At 47.8% G+C, this 16,359-nt stretch overlaps 2 protein-coding genes across 2 annotated transcripts in view; one reads left to right on the top strand and one right to left on the bottom strand.

Moving 5' to 3' along the window:
- Positions 1 to 624: 624 nt before the first annotated feature.
- Positions 625 to 7,866, bottom strand: LOC110346612 (NUT family member 2G-like). Its single transcript, XM_087214869.1, has 7 exons — positions 7,694 to 7,866; positions 5,179 to 5,887; positions 4,107 to 4,235; positions 3,040 to 3,179; positions 2,320 to 2,600; positions 1,779 to 1,898; positions 625 to 1,189 (listed from the first exon to the last, which is right to left on the bottom strand). Exons 1-7 carry the CDS (start codon positions 7,713 to 7,715, stop codon positions 788 to 790), a joined length of 1,803 nt encoding a protein of 600 aa, XP_087070995.1. The 5' UTR covers positions 7,716 to 7,866; the 3' UTR covers positions 625 to 787.
- Positions 7,867 to 11,150: 3,284 nt separating this feature from the next.
- Slc5a9 (solute carrier family 5 member 9) overlaps positions 11,151 to 16,359 on the top strand; it is a 58,338-nt gene continuing 53,129 nt past the window's right edge. Inside the window, exons 1-3 of the mRNA XM_087214868.1 lie at positions 11,151 to 11,347; positions 11,605 to 11,737; positions 14,721 to 14,855. The gene's annotated coding sequence lies outside the window, so the exon portion shown is untranslated. The remainder of the gene's footprint in view (positions 11,348 to 11,604; positions 11,738 to 14,720; positions 14,856 to 16,359) is intronic.

Below are 16,359 nucleotides of genomic sequence, written 5' to 3'. Positions count from 1 at the left end.
AGCTAGGCCTCCCTGGTGTCAGAAAAGAAGGCATTTTCATTAGGCCTTGCTGGTGCTATCAGTTGAAGTTTCCCCAAGATGCAGTGGCTTCTTCCCATAGTAACCAGGCTTTGTCCTCTGGTCAAATCACCCACTCAGGAAGGCCCTGCCAGAGCTGAGCGTCGGTCCAGCCTTCCCTTCTGGGCTCTTCCAAGAAGGAGAAAGAAGGTCCCTAAGAAAAGTGCCAGCTGCAGGCTGCATGCTAGCACACTGGCTAATGGTACAGAGGGGTGAAGGGGACTTTAAAGGGGTGTAGTTCAGGTCCGGATGGGCACAGAAGGCCCCCTAAACAAAATGAGGCCTTGTGAGTGGGGTGGTGAAGGGGACTCCAGGGAGCATTCAGCCTGTCTGCACCCAGGAGCAGTGGGAAGAACAGCCCCATTGTGCAGGGAAGACCTGGGCCAGGCTCCTGTGCACCCTGGACCTTCGCACATCAGGTCCTTCCCTGCTTGCTGTCCTCATGCCCCAGAGGAGACAAAGGCTGAGACCGGAGCAGCAACCCTGAGAGTATTTTCCAATCATCTTTATTTACATTGTGAAACAACACCCCCAAAGAACAGCCCCACCCCACCCCCACTCCAGCAGCTCCTCCCTCCCATCACCTCTCCATGCCCCAGAGCAGCTGGATCAGAACTCAGGGAGGAGGGACCTCTGGCTTGTGGGGTGCAAGATGCAGCCAGGGTGAAATCTTGCCAAGGGCCACCTGAGGGACGGGCACCCCAGAGTCTGCTGAGCAGCCTTATGGGAGTCAGGTCTTCCTCCTCCTCTGGGAGCCTAGTTTGTTACGCCTTCGCTTCTTAGGCCGCGGGCGTGGAACCAGCCCCTGAGCCAAATCTTGCCCTCCAGAGACCTGGCAGGAAGGCCCTGGGCGGGACACCTTTCCCACAGGAGCCGCATCCCCCGTGAGGCAGCATTGCCTGCGCAGGACAGCAGGGACCTCAGGCCCGGGCAGCTCTTCATTGGTGGCCCTGCGTCTCTTACAGAACCGGGGAGCTTTTGGAGCGGGGCAGGTCTCCTGGTTGACCCTTCGCTTGAGGTCACAGTCATCTTGCTCTGCACCTCGGTGGACAGCAGATTGGGATGGACCTTGGCTCTGGGGCCTGCACACACCTCCCTTGGTCTTGGAGTCCAGGAGGCGCTTGTCCACCAGCTGCAGGAGGAAATGGGCACTCACTGGGTCTGCACCAGGCATGAGGAGGGCTGACAGCATGCGAATGAGGGCATTTGGACAGGAGGCGGGCTCTGGAGGTTCACCTGTCTTAGTTTCCGAGACTGAGGCTGAGTCCCTGGGACCACCCTGCTGAGCCTCCTTCCAGCCCTGCACCCTCGGCCCTCCACCCTCAGCCCTCCTCACTCTCGGGTCTCCTCCCTCCTTGTCCCCATGCTCATGACCCTCTGGGTGCAGCCTCTCTCTAGAAGACAGCAATTCTTGGCTAGATTAGGGCTGGACAAAGTCACAGGGACCTGGTGTGCAGGGTCCCCCCTTCATCTTGATGAAGATCTACCTGGTATCCTTCCCTCCCCTGTCTACCTGATGTCCCTCCTTCAAATCTACCTGGTGTCCTTCCATCACTTGTCTCCCTCTCCCCTCATACTCCCCTGTCCTACTTGGTGCCCCTCTCTCCCTCCTGTGCCTGTTGATCCCTCCCCTTGTCTTGTTAATCTAGTGCCCCTGCCCTTGTCTTTCTGGTGCCCCTCCATCCCTTGTCCATCTGGTGTCCCTCATGCACCTGGCCTACCTGGTCAAGAGTGAGTGCATGTTCCTCTTCTAGCACCTCACTTCCAGCCAAGACGATATCTGTCTCTACATCTGTAGATTCTACTTGTTCCAGGAACTTGGGGTTGATAATGGCTTCCACCTGGATCAGAAGAAGAAACCGTGAGTGTCCTTGGTAAGGAGCAACTCTAAGCCAAGGGGAAGCCCAAGAGAAGCAGGATCAATGCCCAGCCCATTCTGGTCCACACTTTGGAGTTGTTAATCATGACCACCAGCTACACTCACTTACCCAGACACACACACTCACAATGAGACAAAAACTCACCCACACCGAGAGAGAGAAAGAGAGAGAGAGAGAGAGAGAGAGAGAGAGAGAGAGAGAGAGAGAGAGAGAGAGAGAGGGAGAGAGGGAGAGAGGGAGGGAGGGAGGGAGGGAGGGAGAGAGAGAGGGAGGGAGGGAGACAGGGAGAAACTGGGTAGTTAAGAAATCAGGCTGAACTCCAAAGGCTTGGGATGCTGTTCCTAGAATCTTAAGAACCCCCAGGGCTCTAGCCCCAGCACACCTTGTCCACAAAGTCTTCTTGGGAGCATAGCTCATCACAGTAACTCAGGAGATCCGGGTATAGGTCATCCTCTTCCTGATCCTGCTTTTCTTCCTGGTTTTCTTCAGGCTCCTCAGTGACCAAGAGATGATGTTCTTCCAGCCAGTCCATGATCTCCATGTATTCCTTCACGGCTTCAGGAGGGATCTCATCAGGTGCCTTGCTCTCAGGTGGCTGCTGGCTTTCGGGTGCCGGGGGGCAGGCAGCCTGTGCCTTCGAGTCTGCCTGCCTGGGGACGCACACTAGAATGGGAGGAGGGAGTGGTGTATGGATGGGGCCTCCGGCTACACCCCAATCCCAGTGGGGAGAGCAGTGATCAGGGGACCTAATGTCATCCAGAGTAGTCCAGGACAACCTGACCTCAGAACCTGTGAGGAGAGACTCTGCATGAGGTGGAATGTGGAGACAGTCACATGGGAGGACATGTGGAGCTACCAAAATGCCAGATACTCTCCCCACCCTGCCCCCAAGTCCTGGGCAGATGGTGGGTTCAGATATTTCCCAGCCAATCAATACCCTGCTCAAAACCAAGGGCTGAGGAATCCCAGGCGCTGGAGTATTTTCTGCTGTCAAAACCAAATGCCTCATCCCAATTGAAAACCCAACAGATGTGGGACATCAGCTTCCCTCTGCCCTCTTTGGCCTCTGCCATGACTGCCTGTGGAACATGGGAAGACCTACCTGGTTGTTGGACAACCTTAGGCATTGGGGGCCTTGGAGGTTTGGGCCTTGGTGGGGCTGGGATTGGCTGGCCTGGAAGTCCTCCAGTCAACTGCAACCCAGGATGTTCCATCTTTTCAGCAGCCTCAAACTCCATGAACCTGGGGTGTGGAGAGGCACAGGCTGAGCTGGTAGGGAATCCAGGCCCCAGGCCATAAGGACCCTGGGCTGGACCAGTGTCAGGTGTGGGGAGCAGTGCCCTGGGTGGACTGGTCTCATCGTCAGAGGGTGCAGATCCCAGGGCACAATCACAGTTCTGGGCACACCCTTCATCGTCTGCAGGGAATCTCGTTAGCCCTAGGTGACCCACAGAGCCTTTTCCAGCCTTTTCAGGCCTGCCATGGCCTTGCACAGAGCCACAAACAGGAACTGACCATCAGAAGCTGGTCAGGAAGTGAGTTAAGGCAGAAAACACTGGGAGTCCTCGTCCCATCCAGGGATCCTGAGCTGGGACTGTGAGTCCTGGAATGATGCCCTGGGAAACAAGGGCCCTGGAGAAGTTGGGAGAAAGAGGGAGCCAAGGAGGGAAGATTAGGTCACTTTCCTCTGTGACCCGTTTCTCTGTTTGTTTGTTTGTTCATGTGTTTGTTTGAATAGAACAGATGAGATGGAGCAAAAGCAGTAATGGCAAGGACATGTCCTCGGGGTGCCTGAGAGGCTGTCTTCCCCTAATCATGCTGTCCCCTCTCCCATTCTCTTCTGGGACCTTGGGTTATAACCTCTTGTCCCTTTCATGGACAGAGATGGTCCCTTCTTTGTCAACTTGGGACTAGCATGTGACTAAATGGCACTTTACACAGCCCCCACTGCCGGAAGAAGCCCCATGAACAGTGAGGCCCGAGCTTCTGGGCAAAGTCTTCTTTGCCAGCCCTCCAGGTAGAAGGAGCTGCCCCTTGAGGACCAAGGTGTCCAGGGCTGGGGTCTGTGAACCCCTGCTGACACTGTGTGGATGACAAGCACCGCTGGACACAGCTGCACAGCCCATGTGCTCTTGCAACTCAGGCCCAGGCCCAGGGTCCCTGACTCACTTTTCAGCCACCTCGTAGAATGTCATGCGGTTGTAGTTGCTGGTGCGATCCCATTCCTGAATGCCTATCTGCAGGCTCTTCTCCACACTCATGGTCGGCTGCCAGCGGGACAGGGACCGAAGCACTGGCCTGTAATTGCTCAGGATCAGTTACCATCCACTACCCTCACCCTGTATACCCAGGTGATCCAGCCTTGCACACCCCATGGTTCTGTCACTTCTGCCCTTGGCACAACACTCTTCCCTTGTGGTCTGACAGCCTCCAGGATGCCCTAGCAGACACCAGACATCAACATCAGTACTGCACTGGAGACTGATTTTCCTTCATGTCCTCGTTGTTGGTGTTGTCTGTTATGGACAGGAGGGTTTTGTCTCCCACAGTCCATGTGTTGAAGTACTGACCCTCAATGTGATGGTATTTAGAAAGAGTCAGATGAGTCCTGCCTTAGAACTTTGAGGAATGAATGTGGGTGGCTTCCACTTGCCAGTCTAGGGTATTCTGTCTGGCAGCCTGAGGCGACAGGACCAGTGATCTGAAGCCAGGGATAAAGCCTGGGGTGAAGATTTAAATGGTGACTGCGGATCAAACGGAATGAGGGCCCCTGGTGTGCACTCATGTGACTGCTGCACCACCTCGTTCTCCTAACCATCGATCCCCACAACAGGGGTGGGAACAAGTGTCATTTTCCCTCTCAGTTTCTGTACCTCCTACCACCAGTGGTTGTGGTGACCTCAGGGCCATGAATCCACAGGTCTATGAAGGAAGGTGAAAATGGAAGGGGAGTGACCATGACAAGTCAGAGACCTAAACTCAAATGGTGGCTCGTGTTACACCAGGAATCTTCTCTGACCTTGAGTCTTGAGCAGCATGGTGAGGACTATTGTAAAAGAACCATTGGCTGCACTCAGAGAGGGGCAATGGTGTCCATAGATCAGGCACTCTTCCTAAACTTACTATATCACCCTCAGCCCTTCCTGTGAGTTCCTCTACATCCCAAATTCCTTGACTCCCCTCCTCCTTCCTCTCATTGGAGCCAAAGGTTGAGCTCCTGGGTCCCTGCAAGGGCACTCACACCAGGAAGCAGGACAGTGCTTCCATGTCAGGAGTTTGGGGAAAGTGTTCCTGGAGCAGAGTCTTCAAATACTGCCAGCGCCGGAAGTTCTCATAGGCACTTGGAGACTTGCAGGTGCGATCTGTTGAGGTATTGGCCTGCGAGGCGGCCAGCCCACACTCTGTGTAGTTACAGTGTGGTGGTGGCCCTGTGTTCACCCTGGACATGGCACGGGCCACTGGTGGTACGGCTGAGGGACAGGGGCCCCAGGGCCTCATCCTGTCATCAACTTTGTTGCTCACCCGAATTGGGGCAGGCATGAAGGTGGGCATGGGTGGAGCTCTCAGCTGCAGGGGAGCAGGATTCTGCACAGCCCAATGCTGGACCCCTGGGGCACCCCTCATGCGTGGGGCCTGAGTGAGGAGAGTGCTCTGAGTGGGCAGGGACCCTGCTGGCCTCCTTGCTCTCCCGGCTTGGGCCATGATGTTGAAAGGCCCAGCCCCAGGCTTGCCATAGCCACCGTGTCCTGCCACCACAGGTGTCATGGGGAAAGGGGACAGCACCAGGGGGTTACCCCGAGGAGGTGGGGCATTCCCAAAGGGTGGTGGGGGCGGCTCCCAGTATAGCTGCTGTGTTGGGACTGAGGCAGGTGGAAGAGGGCGCAGGACCGCAGAAGGAGATGGGATGACACCAGACTTCAGGGTCGTAGCTGGCTGCAGCACTGATGATGCTGGGAAGAGAAGGAAAGGAGTAATTGGAGAGGGGGAGAGGGCAGGAGGGAGGCTCTCTTCTTCCCCAGTCACTGCGAATCAGAGGACAAATCACTCCAGTTCAGGGTTGTGTGGACAGGAATATTTTGCAGTTAGCAAACCCCCCCAAGTGAGGTTTCATGCTCTCTTCCTCCTATTCAGAATTTCTCTAGCATGGAGCTTGTTTCCAGGTCCCTAAGATTCCCAACCCCTGCTTGATCAAAGCAACTCCTCTGTTTTTCCCTCCCTCTAAGGGATACTTCCTTTTCCTGATGGTCCTTCAAAACCCCTGTCTTTCTTGCCTTGCAAGTGCAATACGACACAGCCCCCAAATGAAATCTTTCCCCACTCTAACACCTGAGGAACCCTGGAGATGACCCCGGGAGGGATCCCACCCAGTTCCCACAACAAACACTAATTTGGGGACTGATCCTAACCAGTCCTGTCACTGGAAATGTGTGGTTCCTGTCATGACACTGGAGGCTCTGTTCCTATGGAACAGATCTGGAAGATAGACATTGGCTTCCCTGAGTACTTGTCCTTGCAGAAATAGGAGTTTCTGCAGAGGACCAGAAAGAGCCAAGTGATAGTGACTGTGGAGTTTCCAAGAAATTGTCACAGCTACTGGCTGTCAGATTAGGTTGTGGAAGTGGAACCTATCTGTGGAGTTTTTCCCTTGGGGTCTCAATAATGGAAAGGAAAGAGCCCCATGGTCCTCCATGAGCCAGGTGCCACATGAGACAAAGTTACTTGGAGCCCATCCTTGGTCAGTGGGACCTTATGCAGACCCTGGTCAAAGAGAGCAAGATCCATGACACCTGCACCCAGTAACCAGCACCCCTGTCCTACCCTAGTACTAACAAGACAGCAAAGGATCTTCCTGTGAGCTACTCACCATCCTCTTTTAGCATGGAAACCAGCTTTCACTGCTATAGAAAACCAACACCACTCCACATGTGCTCCCTGTGCATGAAGCACCAGACAGGAACATGGGCTGCGTTCCTGCCAACAGTGAAATGAAGGGCTGAGGGTCCACAATGACAGTGGACAAGACTAAGAACCCCCTGAAGACCTGTTTTGATGAAAAAGATGACATTTCGGAACAACTCAGGGAGGCCCAAGCCCTAAGTTGGTTGAAGTTTCTGTGCTGTGATGGAAGACAAGTGCAACTTGGACTGAGAGAAAAGCCCTCTCTGAGCGAGAAGGTACTTGGGGGCTCTGGGCTGTGGCAGTTGAGTAAGCCCTACCTATCCTTGTTCACACAGAGGATATTTCACTGCACACTTGGGCCAAGGAGTTTTCTGAGCAGTTTTCTATCTAAGATCATTCTCTCCACTGTCCTCCTAAGATCCAGGAAACTCCAATCAAACCCCTCAGAGCAGTAAGACACACAAGTCCCAGGTTCCTGAAGAAAGGACACAGGACTAACGGTTCCCCTTGAAAATATCCTTGTTTCCACCTTGATACTATCCCACCATAGTCTATCAACCCTGTTGAAGTAACAGCTCTCCCTTTCTAGAGAGGATTTCCTCCCATCCTTTCTACAACGCAGTGTGTCTCCTGAGGTGTCTTGAAATATGTCCTTCTCGGTGTCATAAGGAGTCCCCTCCCCTGAGAGCTCACAGCCTGACATGGACTTTCCCTGCATCCCAGCGGAGATGTCCTTCCTGAAGTCCCAGACAATCTTTTCTTTACATCAGCTCAACCACCTGTACCCAGGGAAGTGACAAATTCAAATTTCTAACAGCTTAAGAGAGGTCAGGGAGTCCCTGAGCTTCCAGGCTTACCTCCTTCTAAAGCCATCCTCATAGACGTGGGCACAAATATCAACTTCTAGTAGCTACCACCAAGGGAAGAGTGAAGGGCAGGACCCAGAGAGCGACCTGTGACCAGAGGCTCACTCAGGTCCAACTGCAGCGGGTAAAATTTGAAAATAGGCAGCACTGGAGTGTTGACGAACTGACATTCTGCCCTGCAGTGGGGGAGGGGCAGAGGGAGCCGGGCTGGGAGGGGGGAGGGGCAGAGGGAGCGGGGCTGGGAGGGGGGGAGGGGGGGAGGGGAGAGAGACATCCCCTGAAGAGCTCTGGTGGGTAGAGGAGCCCCTCAAGATCCCGTCAAATAACTTGTGAAAACATCACTGCTGTGTGACTCTAGCCAACTTTTGAATTATTTCTTATCACTCTCAGTGGTACGGTTTTATTGGTCTCCTGACTTCAATTTCTCATCAGTAAAACTTGTTTTGAAATAGGCTCCACTAATTTAAAAAAAATCATTGTACTTTCTCAACAAAATTCAGACCATATATTTAGGCAACTATGCGGCAGGTTAGGGAGAAGATGAATAATTTGAATTGAGATTGTGTAGGAGGATCCAGCGGTTGCCCTATGCATATCATTCCTTAGGAAGCAGTTCTTGTGTGTTCCTCAAGTGTCCATTGCTGGGACCTATGTCTTACCCGGGATAATAGTCTTACTTAGGATCTCCTTTTCTATGAAGCCTTGTTCACCAAGCAACCATGCAAGGTAGCCTACAGGACCCAACACAGAAATCCCTTCTTGGAAATGGGGAGCTCATGGCCCTTTGGACCCCTCCCTCTGACCCTTCCTGCAGAAAGGCCCAGGACCATCACTGAGTGCTGGGTAGAAAACGTCTCTGATGTGAGATCACTGGCTAAAGACTTAAGCAGTTTCATCCAGTACTGCAACATTAGAGGAATGGGGAGAACCCTTATCTGTGTCTCTAGAGTTGGTACACTGGGAGGTAATTGGCAATGTTTGATTGGAAGGCTGTTTGAAGTTATCTTGCTATTAAGCTTGCAAATTAACAGAAAGAGGATCTGCTGATAGATTTCTGAAACTTGTACATTCAAGTCAGAGAGTTTTAAATTTTTTCATTAGCAACTGCAATTCTTCAATATATGTCAAGCAGGAGAAACTAAAATTATTCCCATTTTACCTGCTATGTTGGCTGAAATTGACCATGATTGTCAATTCCTGGTTAAAGGAAAAGCTTTGCAAAGAAAATATTTGTGACTTAACATTTATTGAGAGAGCTGTGCACATGAAATAAATATACAGTACAGTAAATGCAGACAAAACTAGGAATGCAGTCAGGACAAATCATGTCTGTCTTAAGAGAGCTTCCCAGGTACGAAGTTCTTTGCCCGAACTATTTTTTAATAGAAACTTTCAAAGAGCTAGGAGAGAAGGACACACTCGTTTTTTGGAAAGAAATTCATTCCAAAAGAGGTAAAAGCGCTGGGCCCCATATAAGCAGTTTGCTTTAGGAGAAAAATGGTTCAAAGTGCATGGATAGCAGGTTTGCAGTTCTGAAAATCATGCGTGGTTGTTTGGAGGCCACCACAATGTTTCCTTAAAAGGGATTCACCAGCAGAGAAGCCTCCGAGGAAGGCCTGGGGCTGGTTCTTTGCTTCTTTTTTTTTTCCTTAAATTCTTTTATTGGCACATTTTAGGTATACAACACATTTACATTTCTCATTGGGAACTTGCACCTTTACATGATGCATCTTGGTTCCTATTTTTTCCCCATTCCTAGCCCTCCCTTCACCCCCTCCACCCTTCCCTAGTTACAAAGACTTTATTTCCATTGTTTCCATTTCTCATCATTTTTCCTTTCCCTTCTTTCCTTTCTCCTGCCCCTCCCTCTACCCCTACCCCTTTGGACCTTTTCTTCCTATTTTGCATTATTGATTATTCATTCTAATCATTGGTACATTTTAGGTATACAATATAATGCCATTATTCATGGGAAATTTGCACCTTTACATAATCTCTCTTGGTTCTTACTTTTCACCCTTGCCCAGCCCTCCCTTCAACCCCTCCATTCCTCCCTATTTACAAAGATTTTGTTCCTATTTTTCCATTTTCTCATATTAATTCCATTCCCTTCTATCCTTTCCCCTAGTCCTCCCATTTCCTTTCCCTTTGCCCCTTTTCTTCCTATGTCACATTACCTATTATAGGTTTTAGTCCTTATTTACACTTTCAGTTTCTCACACTAGAGAAACTATTCGGTATTTACACATGTGGGGCCTATTTATTTCACTTAAGAGTATCGCCTCAATGTGCATCCATTTAGCTATAAATTTCTCTAATTTCTCATTTTTTATGGCTGAGTAGTACTCCATTTTATTAAAAAAACCCACATTTTCTTTATCCAGTCTCCAGTTGATGGGCATTTGGGGTGTTTCCAAGTTTTAGCTATCACAAACTGTGCTGCTATGAACATGGGGGCACATATATCACTGTGGTATGATTCTTTTAATTCTTTGGGGAAAAACCCCAGCAGCGGAATAGCGGGGTCAAATGTGACTTCCAGTCCTAGTTCTTTGAGGTATCTCCATACTGATTTCCACAGTGGTTGCACCTGTCTACACTCCCACCAGCAGTGGAGCAGGGTTCCTCTTTCCCCACAGCCCTGACAGCATTTGTCATTGGTTGATTTCATAATAGCAGCCATTCTTTCTGGAGTGAGATGGAATGTCAGCATTGTTTTCATTTGCATCTCTCGAATGACCAGTGCTGAGGACCAGTGGATCTGATTAGAAGATGCAGAAACAACACCAGACACACTCAGCCATCTCATCTTCAATAAAGGAGCCAAACACCCTCACTGGAGGAAAGATAGCCTCTTTAATAAATGGTGCTGGAAAAACTGGGTTTCAACTTGCCAAAGATTAAGACTAGACCTATATCTCTCGCCATGCACTAAACTAAAATAAAAATGGATTAAAGATCTAAATATTAAAATAGAAACGCTGAACCAGTTGGAACAGAGGTTAGGTAGAACTCTTGAAGACATCGGTGTAGGAAAAGATTTTATGAACAAAACCTCAGTTGCCCGTGAAGTAGCACAAACAATCAACAAGTGGGATCTCTTCTTATTAAAAAGCTTCTGCACAGCAAGAGAAACCACCAGCAGTGTGAAGAGACAATCCACGATGTGGGAAAAAATCTTCACCTGCTGTCCCTCAGACAAAGGTCGGCTATCTCGAATCTATAAAGAATTTAAAAAAGATCAGACCTCCCAAATTTAAACACCCAAACAGAAAATGGGCATCTGAAATGATCAGACATTTCTCAGACAAAGAAGTAGAAACAGCAAATAAATACATGAAAAAAGGTTCTTTGCTTCTTGCACGGCTTTCTCTGGTGCGCCCCGCGCATGCGCTTGTCCTAGGCTGAAGTTGCCTTGCCCGCCCACCCCCGGGCTCCCTGCCTGGCGCTCTAACTGCTCCAGGAGTCCATGGAGCTCCTCAGCGCTCCGTCCAGGTCTCCAGCTTCAACCGCTCTTGAGGATTTACTCAGGGAAGACGCATGCGCAAGCGCAGAGGCCTGGTTGACGGTTGGGGCCAACAGGGCGGTTGCAGAGTTCCTTACTCAAACCAGAGATGATGGGTATTCTGACCCACCACTTCCGCAGTATGTTCCTGCCCTTTCCCCTTGTGCCTGCCCTTGAGGTACTGGCATGTGTGTGTCCAGGGGGGCAACACTCCTTCCTGTGCCCCGGGCCCCTCTCTAGCTGGCCCTCGTCTTTTCCCAAGGGCGTGGGTGAAGCCCCAGGCCGGGCTCCAGTCCCTGTTCTGTGGTCCGAGGCTGGGCGGGAGCGGGACACCCAGGGATGTGGTGGAGCTTGACAGCGCGTCACGTCTGTGTCCCTTCCATGTGCCGTGATGCAGAAGCCCGAGGAACACTTCTCATGTCTGAAAAGCGTCGTCCAGCGCCTCAGAGAAGTAGCTCCTGTCACTGAAAAGTCAGTGGCCCGCTGTGCGACACCTTCCTTGTTTTCACGTATGAAACTTGTTAAGGCAGGTAAAGTGTCAGCCTCCATTCATGTGCCAACTACACTCAGTAGTGACTGCCCAAATTGTATAACATGCCTTTTTGCTCAGTGTGACGTCATGCGGTGATTGAGTTGCAAATATAGGTTCCTGTGGGTGCAGGAGGCTGGCAAAAGTCAACAATGGCGTTGTGTGAGAAGCAGTTGACTCAAAAGAATTTGCACTAAACAGATTCATCTATTGTATTTTTAAATTACGGTATGCATGTGTTATGTCCAGAAACTTCATTAAATGCTGTTTTGTGCGTGTGTGTGTGTGTGTGTGTGTGTGTGTGTTTTGCTGGGGAGACCTTGTGTGTACTTGAGGATGGGAAGGAATTTTAGTTCTTGTTTTGGGAGTCATAAAAATTGTGGGTGCATATGTGCATAGGCCGATGCGTGGTGTTAGGGAAAGTGGTAATATTTGTCTGTGTGTGCATCTTTCAAAGAAGTGTTTTTTTCTGAAGGTTTAGCATACCTCTGTTTTATTGGGAAACCTAAGACGATTATTTTTGTGTACAGGACGGGGTGTGTGGTTATATACTTCTTTTTCTGACCTCCAAGATCTGTGTGTATGTCCTTCAGTGTGTGATGACAGGTCTATGATTATTTTTTGGACTAGTAAAACAAATGTGTGCAATTGTGTTGTAAATTTAGTATGATTCTGCATTTTACAAGATGGAGGAATATTTTTATTTTGGAATATATGGTCTTGGATGTGCAGGTAGCAGGAGATTGTGTATTTGGAGATATTTGCAATTTGAAGTGAGCTGGTCAATTGTGTAGATATTTGATGCTTAGGAGAGGTCCATGTGTATTGAATTTGTGCATAGTACATCTCTCTGATGTGTGCCCATATGTGTGTGTGTGTGTGTGTGTGTGTGTGCTTGTGTTTTTTAGCAATGACCACAGAGTTATGTGAAGTAAATCTATTTGGGTGACAATGAGTACATGTATTCAGAGGTATGGAGGTTTGGATAAGTATTTTCTGGGGCTGTCTGTATTTCAAATTGAAATGTTATTAGTCTATAGTAACACAGAAGAGTATGGGAATGGTATTTATGGGTACTGTATGTATGTGACACAGCCATTTCTTAGTATTTTAGGGTACATGAATTTTTTCTACCAGCTAAGAGTGATTAGGGATATGTAAGAGGTTTTCTGAGTGTTTTTAAATGGTGCACTGGAGATACTTTTCTGAGTCTTGGGAACATGCCCTGGTTTACTCATGTCCATCTGTGGGCAGATGAGTTACGTGATTTATTCTTAGGGAATGAGGTTGTTAGGAGTATTCAAAGTGTATTTGTTTGGAGAATGCTGTGGGTATTTGTAAGAGTCTATGGGAATGTTTCAAGAATGGAGGTGGGGGATTCTATCCTGGAGACATGGACTATGGTCATGTTTTAAAAGATACAGTGGACCCTCAAGTTACAGGTGACTCAGATTTTTAAATTCTGTAAAAGTATGGGTGGTAACCAGGCTCTGTCTGTGTGCTTGGGATGCAGGTGGCTTTTTTGCCAATGGTGGTCATTTCTTCCTGTTTTTTGTTGTTTGTTTGTTTTGGGTTTTTTTTGTCCATTTGTGTCAAGTTTGTAGGTGAACTTAATCATGCTGGGATAGTTACACCCCATGACCTAAAAGTTAAGAATTTCTTCCCTCTCCTTGGAGGATTCTTTAATAAGTATTTACTAGCACACCTTTGTGTGTGTGTGTGTGTGTGTGTGTGTGTGTGTGTGTGTTTAGTATTGTGACAAGATGATTGTGTAGTGAGAATGTTCCATAACAGGAAGTACATGTACCTGACACTTTCTGGGAATTGAGTTGGGCATTAGTGGCTCTGGATGCTTGTATGTGCGCTGGTAATTCTGAGTCATCACATTGGTCCTAACTAGGTTAGTTCATTCTTTAGCCCCCCAAAACCTTATAAATGCTGATTTCTGGCTCCTCCTTAGGAATATGAGTTGAGTGATATGTAGGCAGGTAGTTGCTCCTTCTTCATGTGTGCTCCTAGCATTTAGGTTGCTGGATGTATCTGACTAGTTGGACAGATGGCCATGGAGAGCAGAACTTTCATAGGTTCTGTCTCAGTGGTGGACAGCAGTCATAAACTGTGTAATTTCCTGGGCAGGAGGTCTGATAGCCCAAGGACCTCTCCCATGCAAATCCCCCTGAGAAGCAGCTGGGCAGCCACAGGTACTGCTGGTTGCTCTGGGATGCACCAGATGGGTGAAGACATCCTTCATGGGGTCCAGTTTTGAAAGCCTACAGAACTTCTGTACCTGGTACTGTCTTCCCCCTGGTTATCAGGCAGGTCAGCCAAGTCACTAGCTCTAAGCCCACTTATCCCCATGAAAACCTGAAGGGTTGGTGCTAGACAGACCCTCCCTGAACCCTCACTACAGATGAAATGTTTTGATTTCTGGCTTGGGAGTAATGTTTCAATGGATTATGTTTTGAGGAAAAGTTCTCCTTTTCTCCTTTCTCCTCTCTCCTCTGGAGGCTCGGGATACCTCTACCTCTGAGAAGCTCATTTCAGATTTTATTTTCTGATAAGTATCCTTTGCCTACTTTATTTATCCTATTCTGGTTGATACATGAGAGGGAGCTATGTAATCAAGGTGGTCACCAACTGACTCCACAGGTCCTCATGCCTCCCTCAGACCTAGCTCAAGATCTTTGTCCCTGGCTCTGTGTATCTTGCTTACTGGGACTCAGGGATAAAACCTGAGGAAGAGTGGCCTTTGCAGGAAGAGGTCAAGAGAACAAGTCAGGGGCTATGAATACCATGTTGTGGTTTGGATTTTAAACTCGAAGATTCATCTATTAAAGACATAGTCTCTGTTTCACAGCGCTGTTGTCAGATGATGGAACATTTGAGGAGATGAGGCCTAATGGAAGGGAATTAGGGTTCGGGGCCATTTTCTTGAAGTAAACATTGTGGCCTTAACACTTTGATTTATTTCTCCTTGTTTCTAGGATGCTATGAGTTTTAGTAGTTTTCATGTGTTCTCTGCCATGAAGTACAGCTCGGCCAAAGCCTGACAAGTATTCCCTTTTGTAGGAATCTTACCCATCACAGGGAAGTAACTATGGACAACAACCTCTGCCATGGTATGCTAAAGTAAAATTTTCTCCTTTAAAGTTGTTTTGATCAGATATTTTGTCACAATGACAGAAGGCCAAGTAGCTCAGAAAATTGGTACAGAGAATGAGATCATTGCTGCTATATCTACTTATGTGGTTCAGAAACCTTTGGAATTGGTTTATAGGAAGAGTTTGAAAGTGTTTGGAAATTTAGGCTAGAAAAACCCTAGAAAGCAGGAAGTAGGGCTGAGTAGATGATCTTGGTGAGAGCTCAGAAGACCAGAATGCTGATAGCAATGTGAAGAGTAAACACTGTGCTCATTAGGTTTCAGCTGTAAATAAGCACTTTATTGGGAATGAAACTAGAGGCCAGTAGTGCCTTCTCACAAGTATTATATCTTCAAAAATGACTTCCTTGCTAGGCTAACAGAGGCACAGCTGGAGATGTAGCTTAGTGTTAGAGCATTTGCTTAGTATGTACAAGGCCCTAGGCTCAATCCCCAGCACTGCAAAAAAAAAAAAAAAAAAAAAAAAAAGAAGCACAAGGACCATGGTAATCAGATGTAAAAGAGAATCCTAGATTTGGTGCTATTCTGGACAAAGCAGTTATAAAGAGACTTTGGGGTCAACTGGAGAAATTTGAATATTGTTTGAATGTATTAGATGAGATAATTACTGTCATAGAAAAGTAGAGATGGGCCGGGGATTTAGCTCAGCAGTTTCACCACCTGCTGTGCTAGTGCAAGTGCAAGGATCTGAGTTTGATCCCTGGTACCAAAAAAAAACCAAAAACAAAAACAAATAAAAAAAAGAAAAGTAGAGCTGTTTGCCTGGAAAAAGCAGGTTGCAGGATAAAATGTAATGTCTCATTTTAGTAAAAAGAAGGTCATATGCTCAAGCATTAGTCTTAACATGTATTTGGGGAGTAAAGATGTGTTTATTTAATCAAAGGTTGAAGTTACATGTTTTTACAAGGGAGAATGGGAATTCTATTTGTATTAAACTATGGTTGTCAGTATTTGGGGGATGTACAAGCAGGCTTTGATTAGGAATTATTTGGGACTTGTAAGAGGTTTTATGCACATTTATAAATGGTATGTGGTAGTTATTCTACGTTTCTTGGGCATGTATGTAGTTTCTATGTATATCCATCTGGAGGAATGAATTACACCAATTTGCTCATAGGGTATTGGATTTTTAGACATATTATAGGTATGTTTAGGACTATTTGAGTATTGTGGTTAGGAGGTGGTATTTTGGAGGTACAAAAACTGTATGGTGTTTGGGGAAATGTATACATTCAAGAATTGGTACCATTTGTATATGTGTGTCCATAGATGTGTGGGAGTAGTGTATAAATATTTTTTTCCCTAAAAAACAAAAGATAAAAGCACTTCTTGTTTTATTAAAACAAAACATGATCTATTGTATCAAAAAGGTAAGACACAGATTTTACAAAACTATATTTCCAAATACAGATGAAGGAAATCTGGAACAGCTGATGCAAACTTTACGGAGCTAACATATGCAA

Source organism: Heterocephalus glaber, unplaced genomic scaffold (assembly GCF_053883595.1).
Source record: "Heterocephalus glaber isolate CG9 unplaced genomic scaffold, H.glaber_assembly_v1.0 deba00001451, whole genome shotgun sequence".
Taxonomy (NCBI): domain Eukaryota; kingdom Metazoa; phylum Chordata; class Mammalia; order Rodentia; family Bathyergidae; genus Heterocephalus; species Heterocephalus glaber.
This window is presented reverse-complemented; position numbering and strand designations above follow the sequence as displayed.

What these genes read in the sequence shown, in the direction of transcription:
- LOC110346612 (XM_087214869.1), bottom strand. Translation starts at nt 7,715, where the DNA reads ATGAGGATGGCTTTAGAAGGAG. An exon ending in GAGGATGGCTTTAGAAGGAG is followed by an intron (nt 5,888 to 7,693) that starts GTAAGCCTGGAA and finishes TTCTCTTCCCAG; the next exon opens with CATCATCAGTGCTGCAGCCA. An exon ending in TTCTACGAGGTGGCTGAAAA is followed by an intron (nt 3,180 to 4,106) that starts GTGAGTCAGGGA and finishes TCCACACCCCAG; the next exon opens with GTTCATGGAGTTTGAGGCTG.